Below are 24,443 nucleotides of genomic sequence, written 5' to 3'. Positions count from 1 at the left end.
TAATATAATGTTCCTCAACCATTTTGCGTCGCTCTCTCTCCCCACCCCACTTCTCTTTCTCTCTCTCCCTCTCTCTCTCTCTCTCTCTCTCTCTCACTCTGTCTCTTTATCGCGTATACTCGCACGGGAAAACATAAGTCATAATATATAATAACTTCCTATGGCAGTATCCAATTTGATTAATAGTCTGTTATGGAACATCGCACCCATTGAGGGAATCAGTCTCGTCGATCCCTGTACTGTCTCTTATCCAGGCTTTTTACATTGGACACTCATTATTGAACAGGTGCAGCCCGAACAACATATTTGCCTCTTGTTGATGATTTCTGAGGATTTGTGCCTAAACTGGTTCAGAATCACTCCCAGCATCCTGTTTGTCATCTCAGTGGCCATATCATGGCCTGGTCTGTGCTCCTGTGGCATTATAGTGATGAACATCCTTCCCGTGTTGTAGAATTACTTTCTTCCGAGATTTCCATAACCTGTTGCAAATGTTCTTGCATTTATACACTGCAGGCCTGAACATAACAGTCGTGAATTAAAGGAACAATCATATTGGACAGGACGAATCTCCTTGATATGGAAAGGGTTCATGGGCCGAATTACAACATGGTCGATTATTTACTTTATTTATGTGACATATGGAAATGTGCAGATTTTGGCAAATCATTGATAACAGTAGAAATGCTGCCGCCAGTTAGCTGTACTTGATATAAGGAACTTATCCTCGGCTGACTTTAAAAAATATCGCAGTTTAACGGCTTACAATTTCTGGATTCGAAAAAATTCCAAGCATAGCTGTAAAGCATGAGCGGAATAAGATTCTTTCCCTGTAGGTCTCATTCTCAGGAATTGTCACGGTAGGAGACGTTTAGAGTGGTGTGAAAAACAGAGAACATTGCCTGCAAACGAAGTTCAAAACAAATATTTGGAAGCACTATTTGAGTGAGCGAGCAGAAATGCACAGACCAGGCTTCCTCGGGAGACGGCGAAAGCAGAAATTGTAGATTCTTTCCCAAGCAAATGGGATAGATTTATTTCAGGAAATAATATCTTGGGAGACAGTAAAGGTTTGGGGACATGACAGGTTAATGTAAATGTGAGGATGGAGGAAGGTGAACTGGATGGTCCCTGTTATTCTATTGTAAAGCAACTGCTATGTTCCAACTGAGCTGTTTCATAGGATCAGATCAGATATGAAGCGGATAATAACTGAGGACGTTAAAAATGCTGAATGCAGGATGCAGTAAATGCTCTGCTTTCATATAGCAATATAAGCTAAGACAATTTTGCACAACATTTCTGCACTAATGGTTCACTATTGATTAGTAGATTTGGCTGAAGAGGTTGGATAACTAGATAACAAAAAAAACTAGATAAAAAAAACAAAACCATACTCAGCAAAAATAAAAGAAAATTGCCGGAATAATGGAAGAGAGTTTGGAAATGTTTCAGATTGGAGACATGCAAATATTATTTTATAAAAAACCGGCAAAAGTGGCCACAGAAAGGTCAGACCAAATGTACTTCTATACAAGGTGTTTGTGTGTTAAAATGAAATGTCGACAATTTTAATTCTTGATTTGTTAATTTGCTTCAAAACGTTGAAATAGATAAAACGGCAAATCAACAATTATTCGTGTCCGTGTGGGAAATCAATCATTAACTTTAAGTATGAAAGATGTACACATGTCTTTCTATTTGTATAACATAGACAATTTCAGAAGCTGGGGAGACACTAATTGTGAATTCAGCCTGATGGAGGGATCTCCCTGTGAAAGGCAGTGGCCACTGCACAAATTTCAAAAGCTGAGACCAGAGACAATGACAAATTATGACAGTAATCATTAGAAGATGGTATTTCGTATATTTATTCACGATACAGAAGCTAAAAGGAGACGGATCGACGTTAGGCCCATTTGGCCCAAAATTCTATCGCATTCCAGACTGTGAGGTTCATGTTGTTATCAATAACAATGATAATAACCATTGTGTGTGTTTTTTTTTGTCCCTCTCAGGTCTGCAGGACCTTCGGAGCGGAGTCAAGGCCAACGACGCAGCTCACCTGCCCACGGCAGGAATTTGGGCTGTATGGTCTCCCATCAACGTGCTGCCCGGCTCAGGTTGTCCAGCTCAGCACAGGCAGGAGATAACGCTCACTGAATGTATAAAACAGATTGCGCTTTCAGATTGTGCTATAAATACTCTAACACACAGCTGCATGTTACTATATTAGAATAGTCATGTGTCTGACGCTACATCTGGGTGAGGGGCTGATCAATGTGGGAGGGAAAATGCTACTGGTCACTGGAGCGAAGAACTAACTCAAGCGGAAATATCATCGCCTTTAGTGTTCTCAGCAAAGCTGTAACTGAAGTTAGATATTTAATTTAACAGCTTTTGTTTAATGCTGAGTTACTGGGAACCTGAATAATTTGGAAAGCAGCGACAAGTCACAATTGAGACAAAGGGAACAGGAAAGAGAGGAATCAAACAGCTCAATGGTTTTTAACATTTTTATTCATGCTTCAGGCAAAAAATACATAAAATCTGAAGTATTATGAAACAGGAGCAGATACAAAAAATGAGTTTCAGATTAAAATCAAAGGACAGAGTACCACAGACGCTCTCTTTCTGTTTCATTATACCATACAAACGGTAATCAGCAAATAAAGGATATCAGAGAGGCGTGAAGGTAACATTATTATTTATTATTACCAAAAACACATTGTATCGCAATGTAACAAGAAGAAAGTCTTCTAAAGTTCATGTGTTTGCAATAAAAAAGTTTACTTTCAGCGGATATGTACAATGGTTGCAAATAGACATCACATCATCTGTCACGAGACATAGTTGTTAAACACAAACTGCCGCGACAAATCGGTGAAGCTGATCTTAAGAAAGTTATTTTATCTGGAAAATAAAAGATATAATGGGTAATGATATTTAAGCTTGTGTTTATTGTTTTCTCTGTGCATCCACACAGATATACACACAAACGTACCAACACACACACAAACATACAAACACACACACACAAACATACGCAAGGGTCCAACGGATTCAGTATGAATCTGCTATTGTCTGCTGGGGACTGACACTTTCATAAAACCTTCGCCATGTTTTATACTGTCCACAATACACTGAGAGATCCACTAAATCTTTAAATAACCATTGCCGTTGCCAGTGTCTATATCAGGTGAGCATATGCCAGTTGTGATACGGTGTCTCAGGGTGATAGGATACTTTGATCACCCTACACACAGCCGGGTCACAAGGATCTTGACTCGTAGGTACAGGTTGAGATTCCCAGGAGGGTGGTTGCAATGAGCATCATTATTAGGGTTCCCATGGACCAAATGTTCAACAGCAGCTGTTACACGACACCATGGCGTCAATGCATTGACTCTCCTTACCTGAAATAGCGTGACGCTGGGGCTGTAGAAAATATTCAGGAAGAAGAGGATGATGAAGTTGGAAGCAGTAGGCCACAGGTTCTCACATTGAACTGCTTGAAAACTTTCCAGAATTATCTCGATTGGAAAAGCTGTGAGGAAATATAAGGGGAAATATCTTCAGAGCGAATTGAACCATGAATCAATTCTTTTTTTTCCTGTTGGATTATTAATGTGTTTTCAGTTTACTAGTCAATCCATTTGTTAGGCTGCACAGGAACATATGCAGATACTTCCAAACTTTTCATATTAAGAGAAGTAATGAATACAATTGTTTTGTTGTTTGTTCCTCTCAATTATAGCATTCAGAGAAGAATTTGTGGAACACTTGTTAAAATTTGTGGAACTACACATGGAAGGAAATGCTCCCGTTGATACTCTGCTGGTATTAAAAGGACAGATCTACTCCAATCCTGCAATTCCTCCTTCCTGTCTGTTCTGTTGCAAGTTCGCATCGTCACTCATCAAAAACCATTTAGAATTCCTTAGCATTATGATATTGAAATGAAGAACCATGTATTCTAAAAAGTTCAAGGCTGAAACTGATAGATTTTTTAAATTGGAGGGATTAGGAACATGGGCATCGGGCGGGTAATCAGAGTTAGGTCAGACGATCAGCCATAATCTTATCGAATTGGGGGGGCAGGGCTCGAGGGGCCGAATGGCCTACTGCTGCTCCTAATTCTTATGTTCTTATGTTCTTATGTTCACAATATAAAATTCCACTGAGCCTTTATATTTTACAGCGATCATCCTGGATGTTTTACACTCATTTGTCGCCTTTCACTGCATGATTCTTTCAAAACTTTAATAAATTTGAAAGCTTGTATGTGCGTATCCTCCCTTTCTCTTTTAGCTTATCNTTTTTCCAGAGCAGCGACAATGTTTGAAGCTGATACTCATCACTGTAAAGTCAATCACGGGCGTCATCTTTATTGATTTTTGTCAATCTGCCTAAAATCCTCTCAGATGTTCTTGTATCCTTTGTTTAATAAAATGCCGACTACCGCACTCTTTACTCCAAACAGAATCCTGCTGACTTCATATGTAATTGACATTCATATTTCGTATTTAATTGACCTTTGGGTGAGTGGTCTATTGACCTATGCTTCAAATTTTCCACACTGCCCTTATAACAGAAGCTTTTCCTGCTGTTTCAATATAGAACTGCAGTTCCACTTTTCAGCCAACTCAGCTAAAGGGTCTGTCATTTTAAGAAATTGCCCATGTTGTTCATGACTGTGACCCACGCCCCTATTTATGCTCTCATCAATCATTTTATAAATAGCAATATTTCTCTTTCAAAATGGTTCATATTGCAGTAAAGCAGTGGATGATCCGGCAACAACTTCTGTGTAAATCAACTGAAGCAATTGAGGATCAAGTGTAACAGGGTTCATCCAGAGCGATATTATATGTGTGTAGGCCTGGGTGAGCGTGAGTGTGTGTGTGTGTGTGTGTGTGTCTCCCTGAGTGGAAGTGAGCGGTGTATGATTGTATGTGGGCATTGATGGAGGCGAGTGTGTTTGAGTGCGTCTGGGTTATTGTGGGTCTGTGCCAATGTGTGTGGTCCATGTTGAGCGTGAGTATACGTGAGTATGTGTGCGTGTTTGTGTCTGTGTGTGCCTGCTTGTATGTAGTTGTGTGTGGACCTGGGTGTACGTGAGTATGTATGAGTGCGTATGGGTTTGGGTGAGTGTGTGTGGACCTGCATAGAATGTCGTATGTGATCGTGTTTGTGAGCCTGAATACATGTCAGTATCTTTAATTGTGTGGGAGCCTTGGTGAATGTGATATGTGTATGTGTTTAAGCCTGGCTGTGTGACAGAAGTAAGTGTGAGTGTGCCTGGTTGCGTGTGAGTGTGTGCAGTTCTGGAGGGAAGCGTATTTGGTTGAGTGTCTCGGCCTTAATGGATGTGAGTGTGAGTAGTGTTGGCCATGGCAAGTGGTTGAGCCGGAGTGTGTGGGGACTTGTTTGTGTGCGAGTATGTGTTAGTTTATGTGATCCTGGGTGGGTGGGTGAGTGTTTGTGAGTCTGTGTGGGCCTGGGTGACTGTGAGCTTGTGTGTCTGTTTATGTGTGTTTGTAAACCTGGGTAGATATGTTAATGTGTGTGGACCTTGGTCAACATGATTGTGTGTGTGAGGCTGACTGTGGATGTGAGTGTGAGGAATGCATTTACGTACAGTGTAAAAGTATGGCTAAGCGTGTGTTTAAGTGAATATTCCTGTAACGTTTCTGTTCTGCGATTCGGCGGAAAAGACAGTTTCTTGCAAAGGAACATGTGCAGCTGTCCTGCGGAATTCTAAATTAAACTGCAAATAAAATCCAGTCTGAGATTGGACGGTGGCAAATAGTGTCGCATAATTTGGGACTATTAACTCTATTCTTGATCAAACGTATCTCTGACACATCCATCCAGGATCACACAACATGCTTAAGAGCTTACGCACCAACTTGAGTGATCTATTAAATTGATGGTCACATCGCCTCAAAGAAAGAATGTATCTCTCCTTATTATGGAAGTCGACTGTTTAATGAGTTGTAAATCATCCCCTCTGTAGCTGACTCATGAATGCAACTATAATCTTTATTTGAGTTACTTTTTTCTGAAACCAACCAGGCAATACAATGGCAGGGATATGGGTGCCTAGGGGAAATGAAAAACGGTGTTGAGAGACACTCATTGAAAGGCATTCACGGTGTCCACCAGGACAAGGGAAAAGTTTGCAAAACTCGGTTTACCGCTGGATTTATTAACCTTTCTGATCAGGGGCTTCAGTGGGAATCTTTAGGCCCATTGGGCCCGAAATACTGTAGCATTGCAGCGTGTGAGGTTTATGTTGTTACCAATAACAATGATAAGAATCGTTGTGTTTGGTTGAGTGTCTCTCACATCAGCAGAACGTCCACATGGTTTTCACAGTACGACCTGTGAAGAGGAGTCTGCGCCAACGTGGCAGCTCAATTGCCGCGAGCAGGCATTTGGGCTTTGTGATCTCCCATTGAGGTGCTGACCGGCTCAGATTGTCCAGATCAGCACAGGCAGGAGATACAGCTCCCCGAAAGTATAAAATAGATTGCGCTCTCAGATTGTGCTATAAGTACTCTGACACAGAGCTGCGTGTTACTACATTAGAATAGCCATGTGTCTGAAGCTACATCTGGGTGAGGGGCTGATCAGTGTCGGACGGAAAAAGTTGCTGATCACTGGAGCGAAAAAACATCTCCAGCGGAACTATTGTTGCCTTTGGTGTTCTCAGCAAAGCTGTAACTGAAGCTTGACATTTAACTTAACAGCTTTTGTTAAATGCTGAGTTACTGGGAATCTGAGTAATTTAGAAAGAAGTGGCAAGACACATCTGACACAGATGGAGAAGGAAAGAGGAATCAAACAGTTCATTGAATTTTAACGTTTTTATTGATGCTATTGGCAAACAAGATACAGATTCTGGAGATATATGAAACCGGAGCCGAATCAAAAATTAAGGCTCAGATTAAAATGAGAGGACAGAGTATATCAGCCACTGACTTTCGGTTTCATTACACCAAACAAAATGGGAAACAGGAAATGAAGGATATCAGAGAGGCGTGACAGTGACAACTTTAATTATTTTTACCAAAATGCACATTTTAAAATAAACTAGCAATGAGAAAAGCCACTAGAATTCAAGTAGTTGCAATATACAATGTTTATTTTAAGTGATTTGTACAATGAGTGAAAAAAGGCTGCACATAATCTTTCACAAGACGATGTTGTTAGACACAAACGGACGAGTCGCATCGTTGACGCAGATCTTAGTGAATTCATTTTATCTGAAAATTAAAAGTAAATATGTCATGGATAATGATATTTAAGCTTGTGTTTATTTGTGTATATCTATCCAAAAAGGTAAACACACACAAACATAGAAACATACACACAAACACAGATACACAAACGTCCAACTGATTCTGTGTGAATTTGTATTTGTCTGCAGAGGACTAACACAGACAGTAACACTTGCACCGTCCCAGGGACTGTATCATGTGCGCATATGTCAAGTTTAATAGGGTGTGTAAGAGGGATAGGATATTTTTATCACCCTATACACAGCCCAGTCACAAGGATCATGGCCTGCCGGTGCAGGCTGAGATTCCCAGCAGAGTGGTTGCAGCAAGCATGACTATTGGGGATCCCGTGGACCAAATATTTAACAGCAGCTGTTACACCATATTATGGCGTCAATGCATTTACTCTCCTCACCTTAACTAGAGTGACGGTGGCGCTGTAGAAAATATTGAGGAAGAAGAGAATGATGAATGTGGAAGCAGTAGGCCAGAGGTCGTCACATTGAATTTCTTGAAACCTTTCCAACATCATCTCGATTGGCAAATCTGTGAGGATATAAAAGGGGAAAGGACTCTAAAGCAGTTTGAAACCTGAGACATTTCATATTTTTTCCTGTTACATTTGTATTGTATGTTCAGATTCTGAGTTCATTACGGGCTCCCTCCCTCTGTTAAATTACACGGAACTTCATACCAATTCTTCCAGACTTTTATTTTAAAGAAAAATAAGGAAAGTATTGGTTTTATAGTATGTTCCTCTCCAAATAGTATCCAAAGAAAAATTTGCGGCACACTTTGGGAAAGCTCAATTTGTGGTGGAAATGCAGAGAGAGGGAAATGCTCCCATTGAGATTCTGCTGTTAGTTAAAGGACAGATCTACTCCTATCCTTCAATTCCACCTCCCTCTCTGTCCTTTTGCATGTTCAACTCCTCGCTGTTCAAATAACATTTGAAATTCCGTTATATTATGTTACTGAGGTGAAGATTACTCTATTCTAAAAAATTCTCGATATAAAAATCGACCCTGCCTTCATAATTTACAGTGATTTTCCTGGAAGTGTTATACACTTTTGTATGGATACAATCGCCTTTCATTGTACCAGTCTTTCAAAACTTTAATACATTCGAAAACTTATATTTGCGTATCTTCCCTTTCCGATTTACCTGCTCTTTCCTTTCGAGAGCAGCCACGCTATGTGAAGTTGTTCCTCAACACTGTAACGTCAGTCACAGGCATCATGTTTATTGACCTTTGTGAAATTTCCCAAAGCCCTCTCAGCTGCTCTTATATCCTTTTTTTAATTAAATGCCCAGAACCGCACACTGCACACCACCCATGATCCTGCTAAATTTATATTTAATTGACAGTCGATTGCCCCAGCAAAAAACACAGGGTCCACTTTTACTGCCTTTTGTTATGCGCTCCCATAGACTTATACTCCCATAAGTTTTCCCCACTCCACTTATAACAAAGGTAGTTACTGTTATTGAACTAAGATTCCACTTTTCGGTCAACTCAGCTAAAGAGTCTGTAATTTTATACAATTGCCAAAGTCTTTGCGGACTTCGTCTCTCATCAGTATTAGGCCATCATCACTTTGATAAATAGCATCATGTCGATTTAAAAATCGATAATAATGTTGTAATAGAATAGAGGAATCGGCACAAACGTCTCGGTAAATCAACTAAGGGAAATGAGGATTAAGTTTAGCAGGGTTCACCCATAGCCTTATTGATTGTGTGTCGGCCTGGGTGAGTGAGATTCTGTATGTGTGATCATTGGTGGATGTGAGTATATATGTATATGTGTGTGTTCCTGCGTGTATGCGTTTGTGTGGCGACAAGGGTTGATGTAAGTGTGTGTGCGCGTGTTTCTTGATGGATGTGAATGTGTCAAGTTGCCTGTGTAATTAATTGTAAACATGGGTATGTGAGTGTGTCTAAGTGTGTGGGGGCCAGGATGAGTGTGATTGTGTGGGGGCCAGGATGGAAGTGGGTGTGTGTGAGTATCTGAGGGCCTTAATGTAAATAAGTGTGATTGTGTCGGCCCCGGTATGTGTGTGCGCGGGAATGTGAAGGGGCTTGTCTGCCTGTGAATTTATGTGAGTTTGTGTGAGCCTGGATGGATGTGTGAGTGTGTGTGAGGGACTGGGTGGATGTGAGTTTCCGTCTGCAAGTGTGGGTATGTGTGGGCCTACGTGGAAATGTGAGTGTGTGCGTGTGGTGGATGTGTGTTTGCATGTCTGTGACTGTGTGTGTATGTATTTGTGAAGATGTTGGAAGTGTGAGTGTATGTCGGCCTCGATGGATATGACGGGGTGTGTGAGTACGTGTGGATGGGAATTTGAATGAAAGCATTTGTTTACAATATAAAAGTATGGCTTAGCTTATGTTCAAGTGAACATTTTCCTGTATTCGGAACAGCTTCTGTGAAACAAATATTTACTTTTAATAGAAATGTTGCGACAAAAGGCCGGAGTTTAAATCCGCCATGCTGTTACATCTGGAATGCGATGCTATTCGGTGGGAAAGAAAATATCTTGAAAAGGAAAAGGTGTAGCTACACTGTGCGATTCTGAGTCAAACTGCAAATAAAATGCAGTCTGAGATTGGGCTGTAGCAAGTAAAGTAGCACAATTTGGGACTTTTAACGTTTTGTGGCTCACCAGGATACCTGACACGTGGAAACACATCACCATGCTTAAAAGTATGCAAACCAACGTTAGTGTCCTACTAACTTAATACTAACATCTCCACAAAAAATGGATGTATGTCTCCTTGCTATGGAAGGTGACAGAGTAATTAATTGCAAATCATCCTCTCTGCAGCTGACACATAAATGCAACTATAAATTTTATTTGATTTACTTGTTCAGGAAAAGAAACAGGCAATGCAATGGTAGGGAGGCGGGTGAGAATAAGCAACACAGTATTGAGGGACACTCATTGACAGGCATTCACGGTGTCCACGAGGACAAGGGAAATGTTTACAAAACTCGGTTTACCGCTGGATTTATTAACGGATCTGGTCAGACTCTTCAGTGGGAAAGTTTCATGTCCGACGACACAGGAGTAGGAGGTTCCTTTGCCCCAACCTTCGGCTGAGATTGACAACATGCTGTACATGGAGTATGTGCGATCTGCACTGTCTGCCAACATATCAGTGTTTTTGTAGTTATTGGCATCAATCACCTGGTCATTCTCAGTCCACTGCACAAATATCTCTTTGGGAGCGAAGTCCTTCACCAGGCAGGTGAGGGTGACAGACTGCTGAGCGGACACTTCTTCTGCCGACGGGAGGAGGAGATACACTGAAGGCTGTTTCACGTTCTCAACTGTTGGGAAAACACAATGGAATCAGTTCACTAAATGGGGTCAATCAGAGAAAGCTTTGAAGCATAAGACGCTGCAAAATGAGCTGAGAATGATGTGTTTTTCCATTCAGACAGTGTTCAGTTGTTTGTAATTGCAGGTGTGACTCGGAAGACGGATGTTGATTGAAATCTCTCGACAGCAATTTATTATTTGTACCCAGTGGTTTTCTATATTCTGGAATTACAATGAACTCGTAAATCATTTATCTCCTGAAACCTCTCTCCTCACCTTTCAGCTTAAACGTCTTTTCTCTGATGGGAGTCGGCATATCATCGTGGCTGGCTACACAGAAGAATTCTTTACCACTGCTCCAGTCTAAAGCAGAAATGTTTATTTTACTGATCACTTTCTGAGGCTCAGTGGCAGAGCGTATCCCATATCCAGACTGCAAGTGTGTATTTCCTTGTGTCCAGGTCACGTTGACGTGAATTGGTGCATTAGCCACAACACATGTCAGGGTTACAGAGGTTTCCATCAAAACCTGTCGCTGTGCAGGTGGCAGGATATAGATCTTGACACCTTCAGAAGGTTCCTCGCATTCTGGAAAAGGAAAAGAAACTTAGAAAGCCAAATAACAGCCCATGTCCAGGACCTTATATTGGGTCACGTTAAACAATGACCGTCCATGAACATTCCCACTTTCTGGCTCATCTGCCCACAGATTGTTGTTTCCTAATATAATTAACAATCGTTGACAGAATAATTTACAGGAAAGTTGAACGTTCCTCCCTGTAGCACTGTGTGATATGTGGCCCTATTGATTTCCAATTCCCTCCAACTGACAACGGCTCACGATGTAACACGTACGATGGATGAGCTGTGACTCCGCGATAATATGTATATCTGCCCTGATTGATACAAATAGACTCTTTGTTATCAGAAAGTTCAGCGGAATTAAATGTTGAGGAAGCGGGTGGAACATGAGAATAACAGCCACAATTTCGTGGACATGTGAGGGATGTCAGAGCTCCCTTTGTACAGCGGATCAGAAACATGTCCTGTGTTGCAATCCCCTGATTACAGGGTGAGAATCGGGAACCGACATCTTCCTGCTGTAAAGATCAATAAACTTGGGTGTCAAAGCTCGCTTGTGTGTTGTTCCCAGTGCCATATCCAAATGTGGCTGAAAGCAAATGACACTAGAGTTTACACAACTGCATATTTGGAAGGAAACTGTGAGCTACATTGCTGCTAAGTTTATCAACTGTTGCCGTTTCTCCCACCTGAGGACTTGGTGATGTTCTTGACAATGATAGTCTGGGTGGGTTCATGGGACACCTGGCAGGTGTAAACCGCGCCAGTGCTCCACTCTCTGGCGGGCACAGTGAGCCGGCTGTTGGTGCTGAATGTCCCACTGACTTCTTTAACCGAGGCAAAAGTTACAACACCTGAGGTGATCGGCTGCCAATCCTTCAACCATCTAACCCTGATTTTGTCCGGATTGAACCCGGATATTAAGCAGACAGCCGTGGCCAAGTTGTGCATTTTGATGTCTTCCGGGGAGGTCTGTGTTAGGATAACAACTGGGGACGACGGTTTGTGCAGTACTTTATCTGCAATACATAAAATGATAGGTTATATTTTGTTTCATGGATATATATATTGTTGTGCGAAATTGATGCTAATATTAAACCATACATTGATCTCAGCCGTAATGTTGACACTTCTCACTCATTTACCCGTTCAATATTCTCAGTCCAGATAATCTTATTTTTCTTCCCTTTAGAAACAAAATTTATATAGTCTGTTCAATCATTTGTTCTGATCTATTGAACTAAAACAACGTTTGGGAAATAAGGGTAATACCATGAGATGAATAAAAGATTTTCTACGATGGGATTGTTCAAATAACCTGGTGAAGAAAAGTGACAGACCCAGGCCTACAATGTTGAATGATCTAACCTTAATAACAATAATTAAAATTATCATTGAGTTTCATACAGAACCTCATCACGTTTTCGAGACGTCTCGAAGCGCTTCACAGAAAATATTGTTTCGCTAACTGACTATATTGTGTGTGTGAAACGAGGCAGCCAATGGCGCCCATCATTGTCCCACGAACAATTCTGGATTGAAGTGATGATTTTTTATTTGTGGGATCATTACCCCCGAAATAGAGATAGGCTAATTGACTGACAACTGTGTCCCTACAAAATCCTGGATAAACAGTGACGCGTGTGGTCACNAAAAAATTGACCAATTCTTGCCCCGGTTGGGAACCGAACCCAGGTCTCTCGCTTGTAAAGCGGGAGTACTAACCACTGAGCTACTGGCCTCCAAGTGCAAATTTCAAACGGAAATGTGAGTCACATTCCTACCATGTGTATTAGCTGCTGCTGTGCCTCCTACCTGAAGGCGTAGTGATGTTCTTGATAATGATGGTGTGGGTGGGTTCGTGGGACACCTGACAGGTGTAAACCGCGCCATTGCTCCATTCTCTGGTGGGCACCGTCAGGCGGCTGTTGGTACCGAATGTCCCGTTGTCGTCTTTAACCGAAGGAGAGGTCACAACACCTGAGGTGATGGGCTTCGAATCCTTCAGCCATTTAACACTGAGTTGGTCCGGATGGAAACCCGATATTAAGCAGACAGCAGTGGCCAAGTTGTGCACTTTGATGTCTTCAGGGGAAGTCTGCGTGAGGATAACAACTGGGGGCAACGGTGTTGGTGGCACATTGTCTGTAATACATTAAATGATTGGTTGTGTTTGTTCCATAGAAATATATATATTTATACTAATATTGAAACAGACATTGATGTTAGCCATAATGTGGTGACTGCTCACTCATTCACTCTTTCAATCTTCCCAGTGAAGATAGTCGTATCTAACTTCCCTTTAGAACGATACACAAAATATATATCTGGACAACCATTGCTCATGATATTTGGTCATAAAACACTCTTGGGAAATGACTATCAGACGATGGAAGATTTTCTGTGATGAGAGTGTTCAAACAACCTGGAGAAGTAAAGTGACATGCCCACTACATGTTCTACAGTTAATAACAAAACACATGCTGTTCCAATATATTCCTGTTGTGTGGTAACAATACATATATTGAGTTTGATACTGCGCCTCACTATGTCTTCGAGACATCTCCAAGCTCTTCACAGAAAATACTGTTATGTTAACTGACTATATTGCGTGGGTGAAACGAGGCAGCCAATGGCGCGCATCAGTGTCCCACAAACATGGGTGGATTGCAGTGCCCATATTTTATTTGAGGAATTATTACCCCCTGATTAATGATACACCAATTGACTGACAACTGGGTCCCTACTTACTGCTGGATCAACAGTGGAGCGTGGAGTCACAAAAAGTGCCCAACATCTTGCCCTGCCTGGGAATCGAACCCATGTCTCCCGCTTGTACGGAGAGAGCTCTGACCACCGAGAAGTTTGTTGGTATTCTATGTCCCGTTATTCTGTTTAAACAAGGGTGTGTTCACAACGCCTGAGGTTGCGTATTTTGAAGTCTTTAGGGGAAGGCTGTGTGAGGAACGCAACTAGGGGCAATGGTTTCGAATGTACATTGCCTGAAATACATTAAATAAAAAGTTATTATTCAATAGGTATTATTAATAAAACAGACATTTATCTCAGCAATGATGTTGACACTTTCCTCTCATTACCTTATCTCTTTCAACCTTCCCAGTATAACAGTATCTTTGGAAACATAAGCATTGCAATCTCCTGATTCGGTTTATGTGAGACTATGCATTGAAATCTGAAGTGGGCTTGAAGTTGCGAACTCATCTGTTTCCCCTTCCCTGTTGCCCATCATGGAGAATTCATAGGTTATCCCCCTTCCAACTGAACCGCGTCAATTGAATTCTAACCGTTCCGTATATGCTCTATATCTCCAGGTAAAGCAGCTCTCGGAAAATAATGGGAACATATTCAGGCCATTGCAGATTCTGTGTGTCTGAGTCTGTGTATGTATATATGTATATGCATGTATGTATGTATGTGTGTGTGTGTGTATGTATGCATGCATGCATGCATGCATGCATGTATGTATGTATGTATGTATGTATGTATGTATGTATGTATGTATGTATGCATGCATTCATGCATGCATTCATGCATGTATTTGTTTGGCTGTACGTATGCTTTGGGAGGTTAAACTGAGGCTCACTCTGCCTTCAGTTGGACGCTGAAGATCCCAAGGCCAACTCGAAAACAAATGGCTGTTTCTCTCTGCTCTCTGACTGTCTCCATCTGCTTCTCTGTTTCCCGTGTCCTGGTCAACAATCCCCCAAATAACATTGGCCACACTCCCTACGCATGACTGTGAGACTCGGTTGTGCGAAAGTGGCTTTTTCCCCACAAAATACAGTCAATCCACTTTGCATTACATCCTGTGCAGCGCTTTGAAGAGTCTCAACGTCGTGATAGGGACTGTATATAATAATAATAATAATCCTTGCATTTGGTATAGCGCTTTTCACGTCGGGTGGACGTCCCAAAGCGCTTCGCAGAACACACTGTGAAGCGAATTGAGTGTATATTTGTGGGCGAACGCGGCAGCCAATTGCGCACAGCAATGTCCCCCAAACAGTCGTAGATTAAAAATGAGCAATTTATTATTGTTTTTGATTTTGGAGGGATTATTATTAGGCTCTGTGTGGAGTAAGGAAACTTACCCAAGGTTTCGCCCTCTGCCTGGAATTGAACTCAGGTCTCTCGCTTGCAAAGCGAGTGCTCTAAACACTGAGCTACAGGACTCCAAAGTCCTATATAATGCAATAGTTAATATTTTATTGATGTGTGAATGACTGTATTCGTGTCTGTGCTTGGAAAGCATGCTAGCTGGAGATTGTGCTGAGACAAAACGTTTTCACCGATAATAATAATAATAATAATAATCCTTGCATTTGATATAGAGCTTTTCTTGTCGGGAGGACGTCCCAAAGCGCTTCACGGAACACACTGTGAAGTGAATTGACTGTAAATTTGTGGGCGAACGCGGCAGCCAATTGTGCACAGCAATATCCCACAAACAGTCATAGATTGAAAATGACCAATTGATTATTGTTTTTTGGTTTTGGAGGATTATTATTAGGCGTGTGGAGTAATTTGTCAGTTAAACTTTAAATTGACTTTAAATTTAATATCCCAATAACATTGATTCAAGTGTGACTGTCTGTTTGGGAGAGAAGCTGCTAATCTACACAACAAAGCATCAACTGCATGCCTGTCCCTCTCTCTCTGTTTGTTCGTCTATCTTCCTGTTTGTCTGTCTGTCTGTTTGTCTGTTATCTATGAAAGGGTGGATGTCACTCTGAGTTCCCTAAGCTGGAGTGGAATTTTCTCCGGCTCGTGTATCGCATTTCAGCTGTAAAATAGTTAAACGAAGGCAGACCTGTCTGACCGGGAATCTGATATCAGTGACTCTGCATCGACTGAGAAGCAGCTCAATGTCACCACGTAACTAGTTTAAGTTTGGAAACAAAGAGAGTCAGACAGGGTAACCGGGGTTATAATGTTAATTTTAAACCATTTAATACTTAAAGATTTACTGGTCTTACTCCGGTCAACTTTGTTTTAAGATTTAAATTGGTGCGACCTTTAGAAAAAACAGCTCAAATTAACGTTTAGCTTGAATTTCCAAATCGTTCATTTAATTTGCCAACAAATAGATATTTCAAGGTTATTCAAACCTATGGATATTCTTACAATTTTGTACAACAGTCCGAACATTTAAAACGTGAGTCTTGCTGGCTCTGCCATTTACTAAATCAAGTTAATCTGTTCAAAATGCTTACTGAATCGCCGCAGCCAATTTCCCACCTGTCAAAATAGTACATTAATTATGAATAGTAACAACATTCATAATTCGTGCATTTGATTTAGCACCTTGTCACGGCTTCCAGACATCTCAAGGGGCTTTACAGGTTACACAGTGAACTTAATTGACCGTAAATTGTCAGAGTGAAAAATATTTGTTTCTCTATTGACGACTTTTGGACCCTGTTACGTTTTTGTCTACACAACTATAGAAACGACAACATGGGCAGTTTCAGAGCTTTCCTGAGGAATGAAGGACTGTAATCAATGAGTTGCCGAGCACAAGCCTCTCACAGCGAATCCTGTCTGATTGGTGATTGTGATTAGCGGAACCTGCAACCGTTGCTGCCCAGCGCTAAACCGAGATACAATCATAGCCATTTTTACGAATATTTTTGTCACACATCAGCACCGATATGGTTAAGTTAATACAGTATACGCTGTCCGGGCTTTGCTCTCAGTAACGCTGCTCGCATTTCAGGGAAAAAAAATACGTTTACATTGATCTTGTTGAATATAATAATATTCTTCGCGTTTGATATAGCGCCTTATCATATCGCAAGCAGAGGTGTGTAGGTGGAATAAGGAAACTTGCCTCTGGTTTCGCCCAGCCCGAGAATCAAACCCAGCTCTCTCTCTCTCTCTCTCTCTCTCTCTCTCTCTCTCTATCTCTCTGTCAATCAGTCGCTGGGGACTCTGCTACTAACTGACATATAAGGGCGAGGCTGGGGTTGGGGGCAGAGCTGCAGGAGAGGCTGAAGTTAGTTTTTAGTCGGCCGACGGTGTTACATATTTAAAGCGATGTCTTCACCTTTTTAAAGGGGTGAGAGCAATTTTGGGAGGATTTAAACCCTTTTGATAATATCCGTAATAATCCTTGTATTAAAAACAACTTATTGGAGTAGTCTCAATGAGCTGCAGGGGATACAATGTAAAATGTATTGAATTTTGTTTTGTGCGAGCGACTGAGTTTGACACGGTGCAAGAAAGACACATAGAAGGTGTTAAATTGAAAGTGTGAGAAAGAGAGACAGAGAGAGTGTGAGAGAGAGAAACATCAGAGGGAAAGAGAGCGCGCGAGTGAGAACAGTCAATTAGTTTTGCAGTGTACACTCTGAAGCGCTTTGAGATGTTGAGAATACGTGAAAAGCGCCATGTCAAACGCAGGGATTACTGTTATGATTATTATATACTATATAGTGAATTCACGATACATTTTTGGGCAAAATCCTGCAGCCAATTGCAGTAACCCACAAACAGTCGTGGATTGAAGTGACCAATTTGTTTTTATAATTTTTTCAAGGAATGTTTTCCCCTGGAAAAGTGATCCACCAATCGAATAACAGCCGGGTTTTGCCTTAGCATTAGAGATTTTAAAGTATGCAGCTCCGGTCTGAAATGTTTTGCACCGTCCAGCGGCTTGGGACGTCCTCCCGACATGAACGGCGATATAAATATGTAATGTTGCTGTTGTTGTTGTATTTGTTCTTGCATTGGCTATACAAGTGAGATGAACGATTACGATTCCCGAGCAGGCCGAAAGCTTGCGCAAGTTTAACATAGACGCCTCTGTTTTACTTGTAGAAAGTAGGAACACGGTAGTCTCACGATTTGCATATCGATTTCCGGAGGGCATTAGTCACTTTAATAATTAAAAACAATAAAAGTGTGTTGGTCAGTCAAGTCCATATTGGTTGCAGCTAAGTACAAGGTCAATTCAACAATGATAATCCGTACATTTGATATAGCGCCTTATCACGTCTGCCAGACTTCTCAACCGCTTCACACATTATAGTGCAGTATGAATTCACTGTGTATTTTGTGCGTGAAATGCTGCATCCATTTCCGCACATTAATGATTTAGTGACTGTATTTTTATTATTATTTTGGAGGAGCTGTAATCCCATGGAAAGCAATTTGCTTGTAGATTAAAAACTGGATTCCTACTTACTGCAAGGGAAACAGTAGGCAAATACAATAACGTCCACTTGCCAGTGGCAATACTGGCTTCATTCAGTATTGCAATGTAACTATTAAACTGACAAATTGCCCTTTAGCGGCTCAGAACAGTTCACCATAATAGTGAGGCGAGGATTTAGCGTGTGGCAGGCGGGGCTTCAGTATCTGTGGCGACACAATGACTGACAGCGGGGTGTGTCACTGTACACTGAGTCTAAGGTGATATAAGACACTGGGAACCACAACACAGTATTATTACAATCATTGCTTTATTTCGAGTTTGGCGTCGAATATGACGGCACAGCTGAACTGTGGTTTATTGTCCAATAGAGGGTAACAATCTACTATTACTTTCCAATTAACTAAGATGTTAAAAGTTCATGCAAACTAAATTAGCGACTTTATAAATTGAATCCTTAATCAACATGAAAGTGCAAAGTCCGTAATATTTGAATTCGAGAGAATTTGGAAGGAAAAACAAATCCGTATTTCGCAAGAGATGGATCCTTTATCCGGGCGTTATAATTCTTTCCAAATAAAACAAGAATAACAATTTCGGAACTTAATCCGCGACTGTGTGTGAAAGTGCTGTGGACAATTGCCTGCCGCGTTTAACCCACGGATTATGCAGCCAATTCACTTTACAGTATACTCTGTGAAGCTCTGAGTGGTCTCAAAGATATGATGAGATACTTTATCAGTAGCAAGCATTATTGCTATTAATATTATTATTAGACTGATATATGGTCTGTCTGATTAGTTGTGCGATAAAGATAGCAAGGCACTATTTGAAAGAAATTTCTAAGTAGTCTTTTCTTTCCGCGATAACCAACAGCAATGGCTGCTATAAATCATAGATTCTCAAACATTTTTGGTGACGTTGGTACTTTATATGAATAATGTTTGTGAAACACATTTCCAAGTCATCCCCGTAATATAACTGTAATGCTATAAACACTGTTCTATCACGTTCCCTATCATATCTTTCGAGCCCAGCAAATGTGTAAACATTCGTCGTTTCTCAGAGACTACAAATCGAGCTGACATTTCAATGTCTCCCACCTTCACATTGAAATCTGAGAGATCAGTTGTTGGATAGGTATGGAAACTATTTCTCTGGAGGGTGGCATCCTGTTTATCCAATTCCGGAGACTATAAGGCAAGGATTGGCTTCAGCCATGGCTTGTGTGAGGGACGATATCAGATTGTGCGATGGGGAATCTGCTTGTGACTAAGCAGCTAAAAGCACATAGCTTGCCATTTATAGTGGTATCGTGGAAGCTTTCCCAATCTTTGTCAAGCTATCATCGTCCTACCAGTTGGTGCAATGTTTGCATTGTGAACAGCACCAGAGTGGGAGGATTCACTGCCCCCAGTGACTGGTGAAAGGCGCTGTTTAACAGCAATTGGTTGTTGTTTTTGAAACGTGGCTGAGATGTCAATGAGGTGACGTGAGACTGTGGCTCCGCCAATGCCGACAATCACTGCGGGTTATCAGCAAACTGATGTCGCGGACACAACCACACAGACTGAAGAGCAACAATGAGGCTATTTGCTGTCTGTCTTGTGCTGGGAACCCTTATGACAGGTGAGGCCGTGTTGAGCTAATTCAGAGTTGCTGCTGACTGTCAGCTCCATTTCAACAACATTTCGTGGTTTCCTGTACATTATTGAACAGAGCCATCATCTCACAAGCGAAAGGGCCTGGTTTCGATTCCCAGGCCGAACAAAATGTTGGGCAAGTTACCTCACTTCACAAACACTTGCATATTGTCCACGATGTAAGTAGGAACTAGGTTCCTGTACAACCGCTGGTTGAACCCGGTGGTAATAATCCGATCCAAATATTAATTTGTTCACTCAATGGACGACAGTTTGTGCGACGTTGTTGTTTGCAATTGGTTGCCGCGTTTGACCCACGAAAATAAGTATCAATTCACTTCATAGTATATTCTGAGTAGCGCTTGGAGGCGACTAAAAAACTTGATAATATTTTGTAGAAAAGGCATTTATTCTTATTATAATTTCACTGTTCACAAATGTGAATAGCGCGTTTCACATCGGGAGTACAGTGTTCCAATTTGGTTTGAAATAATTCGGGGAAATAGTGAATAATATATTGACGTGTTCTACCATGTTAATTACAGAACTCAGTGGTCTGTATTCTGTCAGTCAGAAAGATGCCACGATGCTTACGAAAGGAGGAGCAACTGTGATATCTGAATCTGCTTCCTCCACTGCTGCGAGCTATTACCATATCTTCTGGTTCCGACATCACCCAGACAAACAGCTGGAGTTCATATTGCGAAGATATTGAGATTTTGATGAGGAAAGAAAAGGAATTGAATTGGAAATCGATTCACTTCTCAGTTTGACACATCCCAATCTGTCACCAGATTATCCTTCCCTGAGCTGCTGGTGAATGACGAAATATGTATCGCTGTGCTGTCTCTCTCTTTATCCGCACATTGATGGGAATCAGACACAGCCTCGTACAATAACTGCCCAGGCTGTTTGAGATTGATCTATCCATCTGATTATTACTGTGTGTGCTCAGAGTCAGACTTTGTGTGCATCAAAGTTCAGGGGAAACCACATTCACCAGAAGTCAGTCTGACGGCTGAAGATCTTAAGTGAATCGTCGGAGAATAAGATAAACAGTCAGTTAGCTGTAACAGTCGACCACATATAAGTAGATACTTGAAGATGACAGGACCGGTCGACAAAGCTGTTAAAAATGCATACGGGATACTACACTTTTTAAATAGTAGCATAGAATACGAAAATCAGGAAGTTGTAGCGAAACTTTATACAATACTGGTTAGGCCTCAGCTGGAGAATGTGTTCAGTTCTGTGACCCATACATTAGGATGGATGCAAAGGAAATTTATTAGAATGATAAAAGGAATGAGGGACTTCAGTTACCAGAAGAGGCTTGAGAAAATAGGGTTATTCTTATTGGAGCAGAGACGGTTAAATGGAGACTGAATAGAAGTTTTGAAAATACCGTGGGGGTCCAATAGAGTGAACAATTGGAAACTAAATCCACTGATGGATGGGTCGGTAAACCGAGGACTCCGATTTCAAACAGATGCTAAATGAAACAGCGAGGAGGTGAAGCGAAGTTTTTTTCACAAAGCGAGTTGTTGTGATCTGCAATGCATTACCTGAGAGTTTGGTGGAAGCTGATTCGACAACAAACTTTAAGGCAGATATCGATAATTATTTGGGGAGGACACGTTTGCAGGGCAATGTGGAGAAAGCGGGGGAATGGGATTGAATTGGATAGCACTTTTCAAAGAGACACGTTGGGGAATGGCCTTCTTCTGCGCAGCATGATTCCATGATACTTTGAATTTCCATTGACTTACTGTTGTCTGCAAACGCAATGATATAAAACCATTAGGAACAGTCTTTATTTGATTCTACAGAAGAAAAGGGAATAAGAATGCATACAAGGTACAATCCCCACTTTCGCCCAACAACCATACAGCCAAATCATGTTACACTGTATGCGGTGAAGCGCTTTCGGGCATCTGGAAGACGCGATAAGACTGTATCAAATGCAAGGATTATTATCATTTTATGACAGTATATATTGTCAAGTGGTGTGATACTTTTCAGACATTGCAACAAAAATTCTTGCCTTTGTTACGGAACCCAATCACTGCTTCGAGACGACTCATTTCCGATAGCACCACTGTACAAAAACCTCCAAAGAGAAAAGGAAAGGATTCATCCCTGCACAGATGTTAGTTCTGACTTGACCTATTTCACAAATTATGACTTTTGTGTCTCTCAGAGGGAACACGTGCTTATTTTCCAACCACAAGCAAACAAGGAAATAATGTTTCGTGCCGGAAAGGAGTGAAATAAATACAAAAAATGATATTAAACTTGACATTCGATAAAGCGCCTTATCGCGTATTCGAGACGCCTAAAAAATCGCCTCGCAGTATACACGCTAAAATCTATATATATTCATCGCCAGCTGTCCACTAGATTAGATCAATCTTTGACTTCCCGACTGTTTCTGCAAACTTGTGCATCGTAATATGTATCTCTCTCTCTCTCTCTCTTTCTCTCTGAAGGGACGAGTTACGCTTACCTAATATCGGAGACTATTAGGCTCAGGCTGGGTGACGCCCGGATTGTTTGTGATGTCCTTCCGAAGTAAATAGGCGCCATATTCATAAAATGTATTTGTTACATTGAATTTTAAATGGCAATGATGGTAAGCTTGTAAGCGAGGTCTCCTTGAAGTTGAAATGGGGTAGCCGCTGGAGTCTATCTATCTAAACCCGCATAGATTGTCATTAATATCCCTGTTTTCCAAGCTTTTTCACTGCTTGCGCCGCGACCACCACCCTGCCTGGTAGAGCTTTAGCTTGCAGGGAGAATTCTCAGTGACATGTCGGCCCATCCAGGTCCTGCCGATGAGACAGCCTGGGCTGTGCTGTATCATCAGCAGTCAGTGTCCTGGAAAATTGTGGACCCACCTGGCGCAGGAACCGGACTGGCGACCGTTACAAAGGCTGGCTCGATCCCGACCTTCCCATTGCCAGGCGTGTCACTTTGAGTTCAGTCCAGCTACGAGAAGACCCCGCTTACAATGTTTGCAACATTGCCGTTTACACTACCAAACTACATGTTGTTACATGAATATAGGGCCTTTTACGAATGACTGGATAGCCACGCCTTGTAAACCGAACTGGGGAGGGGGCGGTGTAGGGGCGAGAGGGGGTGTGGGGGTGGCGGGATGGCGATTGGAGGCGGGAGATTTAGAGGGCGTCTGGGACCTTGGGTTCAGTTAGTAAAGAATTTGAGCTCGACGCGGGAAGCTGGGAATCGGCAGTGCCTTGACCAGCCTCCCTAACCAGCTGTTGGTTACCGTAAAATAGAATTCACTCCAAGTGAATCATGAATTTGTAGCTACTTCATTTGTCTTTCCCAACTCTCAGTAAAGTCTCTCTGTACATCACAAAGAATTTGTCCCGCTCCCAGTGTCAGTTTAAATTTCCTCTCGTTGGTTACCAGTCAATTGTCCATTTAATGCTAATTCACGCCCAACAATCACCCTCAAATTCAAAGATGTCATGAGGTGCGATAAAAAATGTTAACTCTTGTAGGATACTACAGGCTTTCAAGCCATTCCACTCTTTTTTGGATGTGTGCAAGAGGGTGAGCGTAGGAAAGTCTGCTGGCATGTAGCAGCACATGCATTTGCATATGTATATACCTGCCCCAATCTAGCTGTGTGACCGCATTATTACCCCAAAAAGCGGGGGACATTTGGAACAAGAAGTTCCCACCTAAGAACAAGCCTTTCCTTTATCAAGTGTCTTCCCATGACACACTCATACACACCCCAGGACGAAGTGTGATTTCAATCAATTCAATTGAAAAAATTCTGAAAACAAATTTCAAATCAATATATTATCAACGGCTGATATAGATATAGAGAATTTCATGCAGATTGACAGCTCTACAGTGGCGGAGACGCAGAGAGAAGACAGTTCAACATACGTCAACATAGGGTCAATATATATGGCCATCACATGGACAAGAACGAAGAGCCAGCCAGCGGGATTGAGGAAGGAGAAGTTCAAGAATTTCATGGCAAAATGCCGTGAAACACGTCGCCATTGGTGGAATGGATTGGCAGACGGTTTACAGAAAGCTTCAGTAACACGCAAGTGGGACAGAGAGGTAGCAAGTTGAAAGAGCATCAAACGAATGAGTGTGAGGATCGCAAAATGAATCCTTTCAGCAATAGCGGACCAGTGGAACAAGGCAATGATTGGGATAATGGGGTTTCGGAGCCAGGAATGTGCGAGAACACAGCCTGGAAGATCGGTATAAATTTTAGCTGATGGATGATGGAGCTCAGGAAACCGGCGTGAAGGGGACAGGAAAATGGAGGTGGGAGGTGACAATGGCTAAATTGATCAAAAGGGGTGGATGCTGCTTCTGGGCCATTGGCTCTGATCACCAGAGTGGACAATCTGAATCAGGTAGTGTTTTTGCATCGCA

General features: G+C 41.7%; 1 gene segment (V, D, J or C); it reads right to left on the bottom strand.

The window, feature by feature from the left end:
• Positions 1-7,132: 7,132 nt before the first annotated feature.
• On the bottom strand, positions 7,133-22,598 carry LOC103171829. The segment is given in 8 exon segments: positions 7,133-7,271; positions 7,702-7,832; positions 10,292-10,621; positions 10,890-11,201; positions 11,885-12,214; positions 13,011-13,340; positions 14,016-14,086; positions 22,519-22,598. Coding segments are annotated over 8 exon segments (1,593 nt in total).
• Between the last annotated feature and the right edge of the window lie 1,845 nt (positions 22,599-24,443).

This window comes from Callorhinchus milii, unplaced genomic scaffold (assembly GCF_018977255.1).
Source record: "Callorhinchus milii isolate IMCB2004 unplaced genomic scaffold, IMCB_Cmil_1.0 Scaffold42, whole genome shotgun sequence".
In the NCBI taxonomy this organism is placed as follows: Eukaryota; Metazoa; Chordata; class Chondrichthyes; order Chimaeriformes; family Callorhinchidae; genus Callorhinchus; species Callorhinchus milii.
This window is presented reverse-complemented; position numbering and strand designations above follow the sequence as displayed.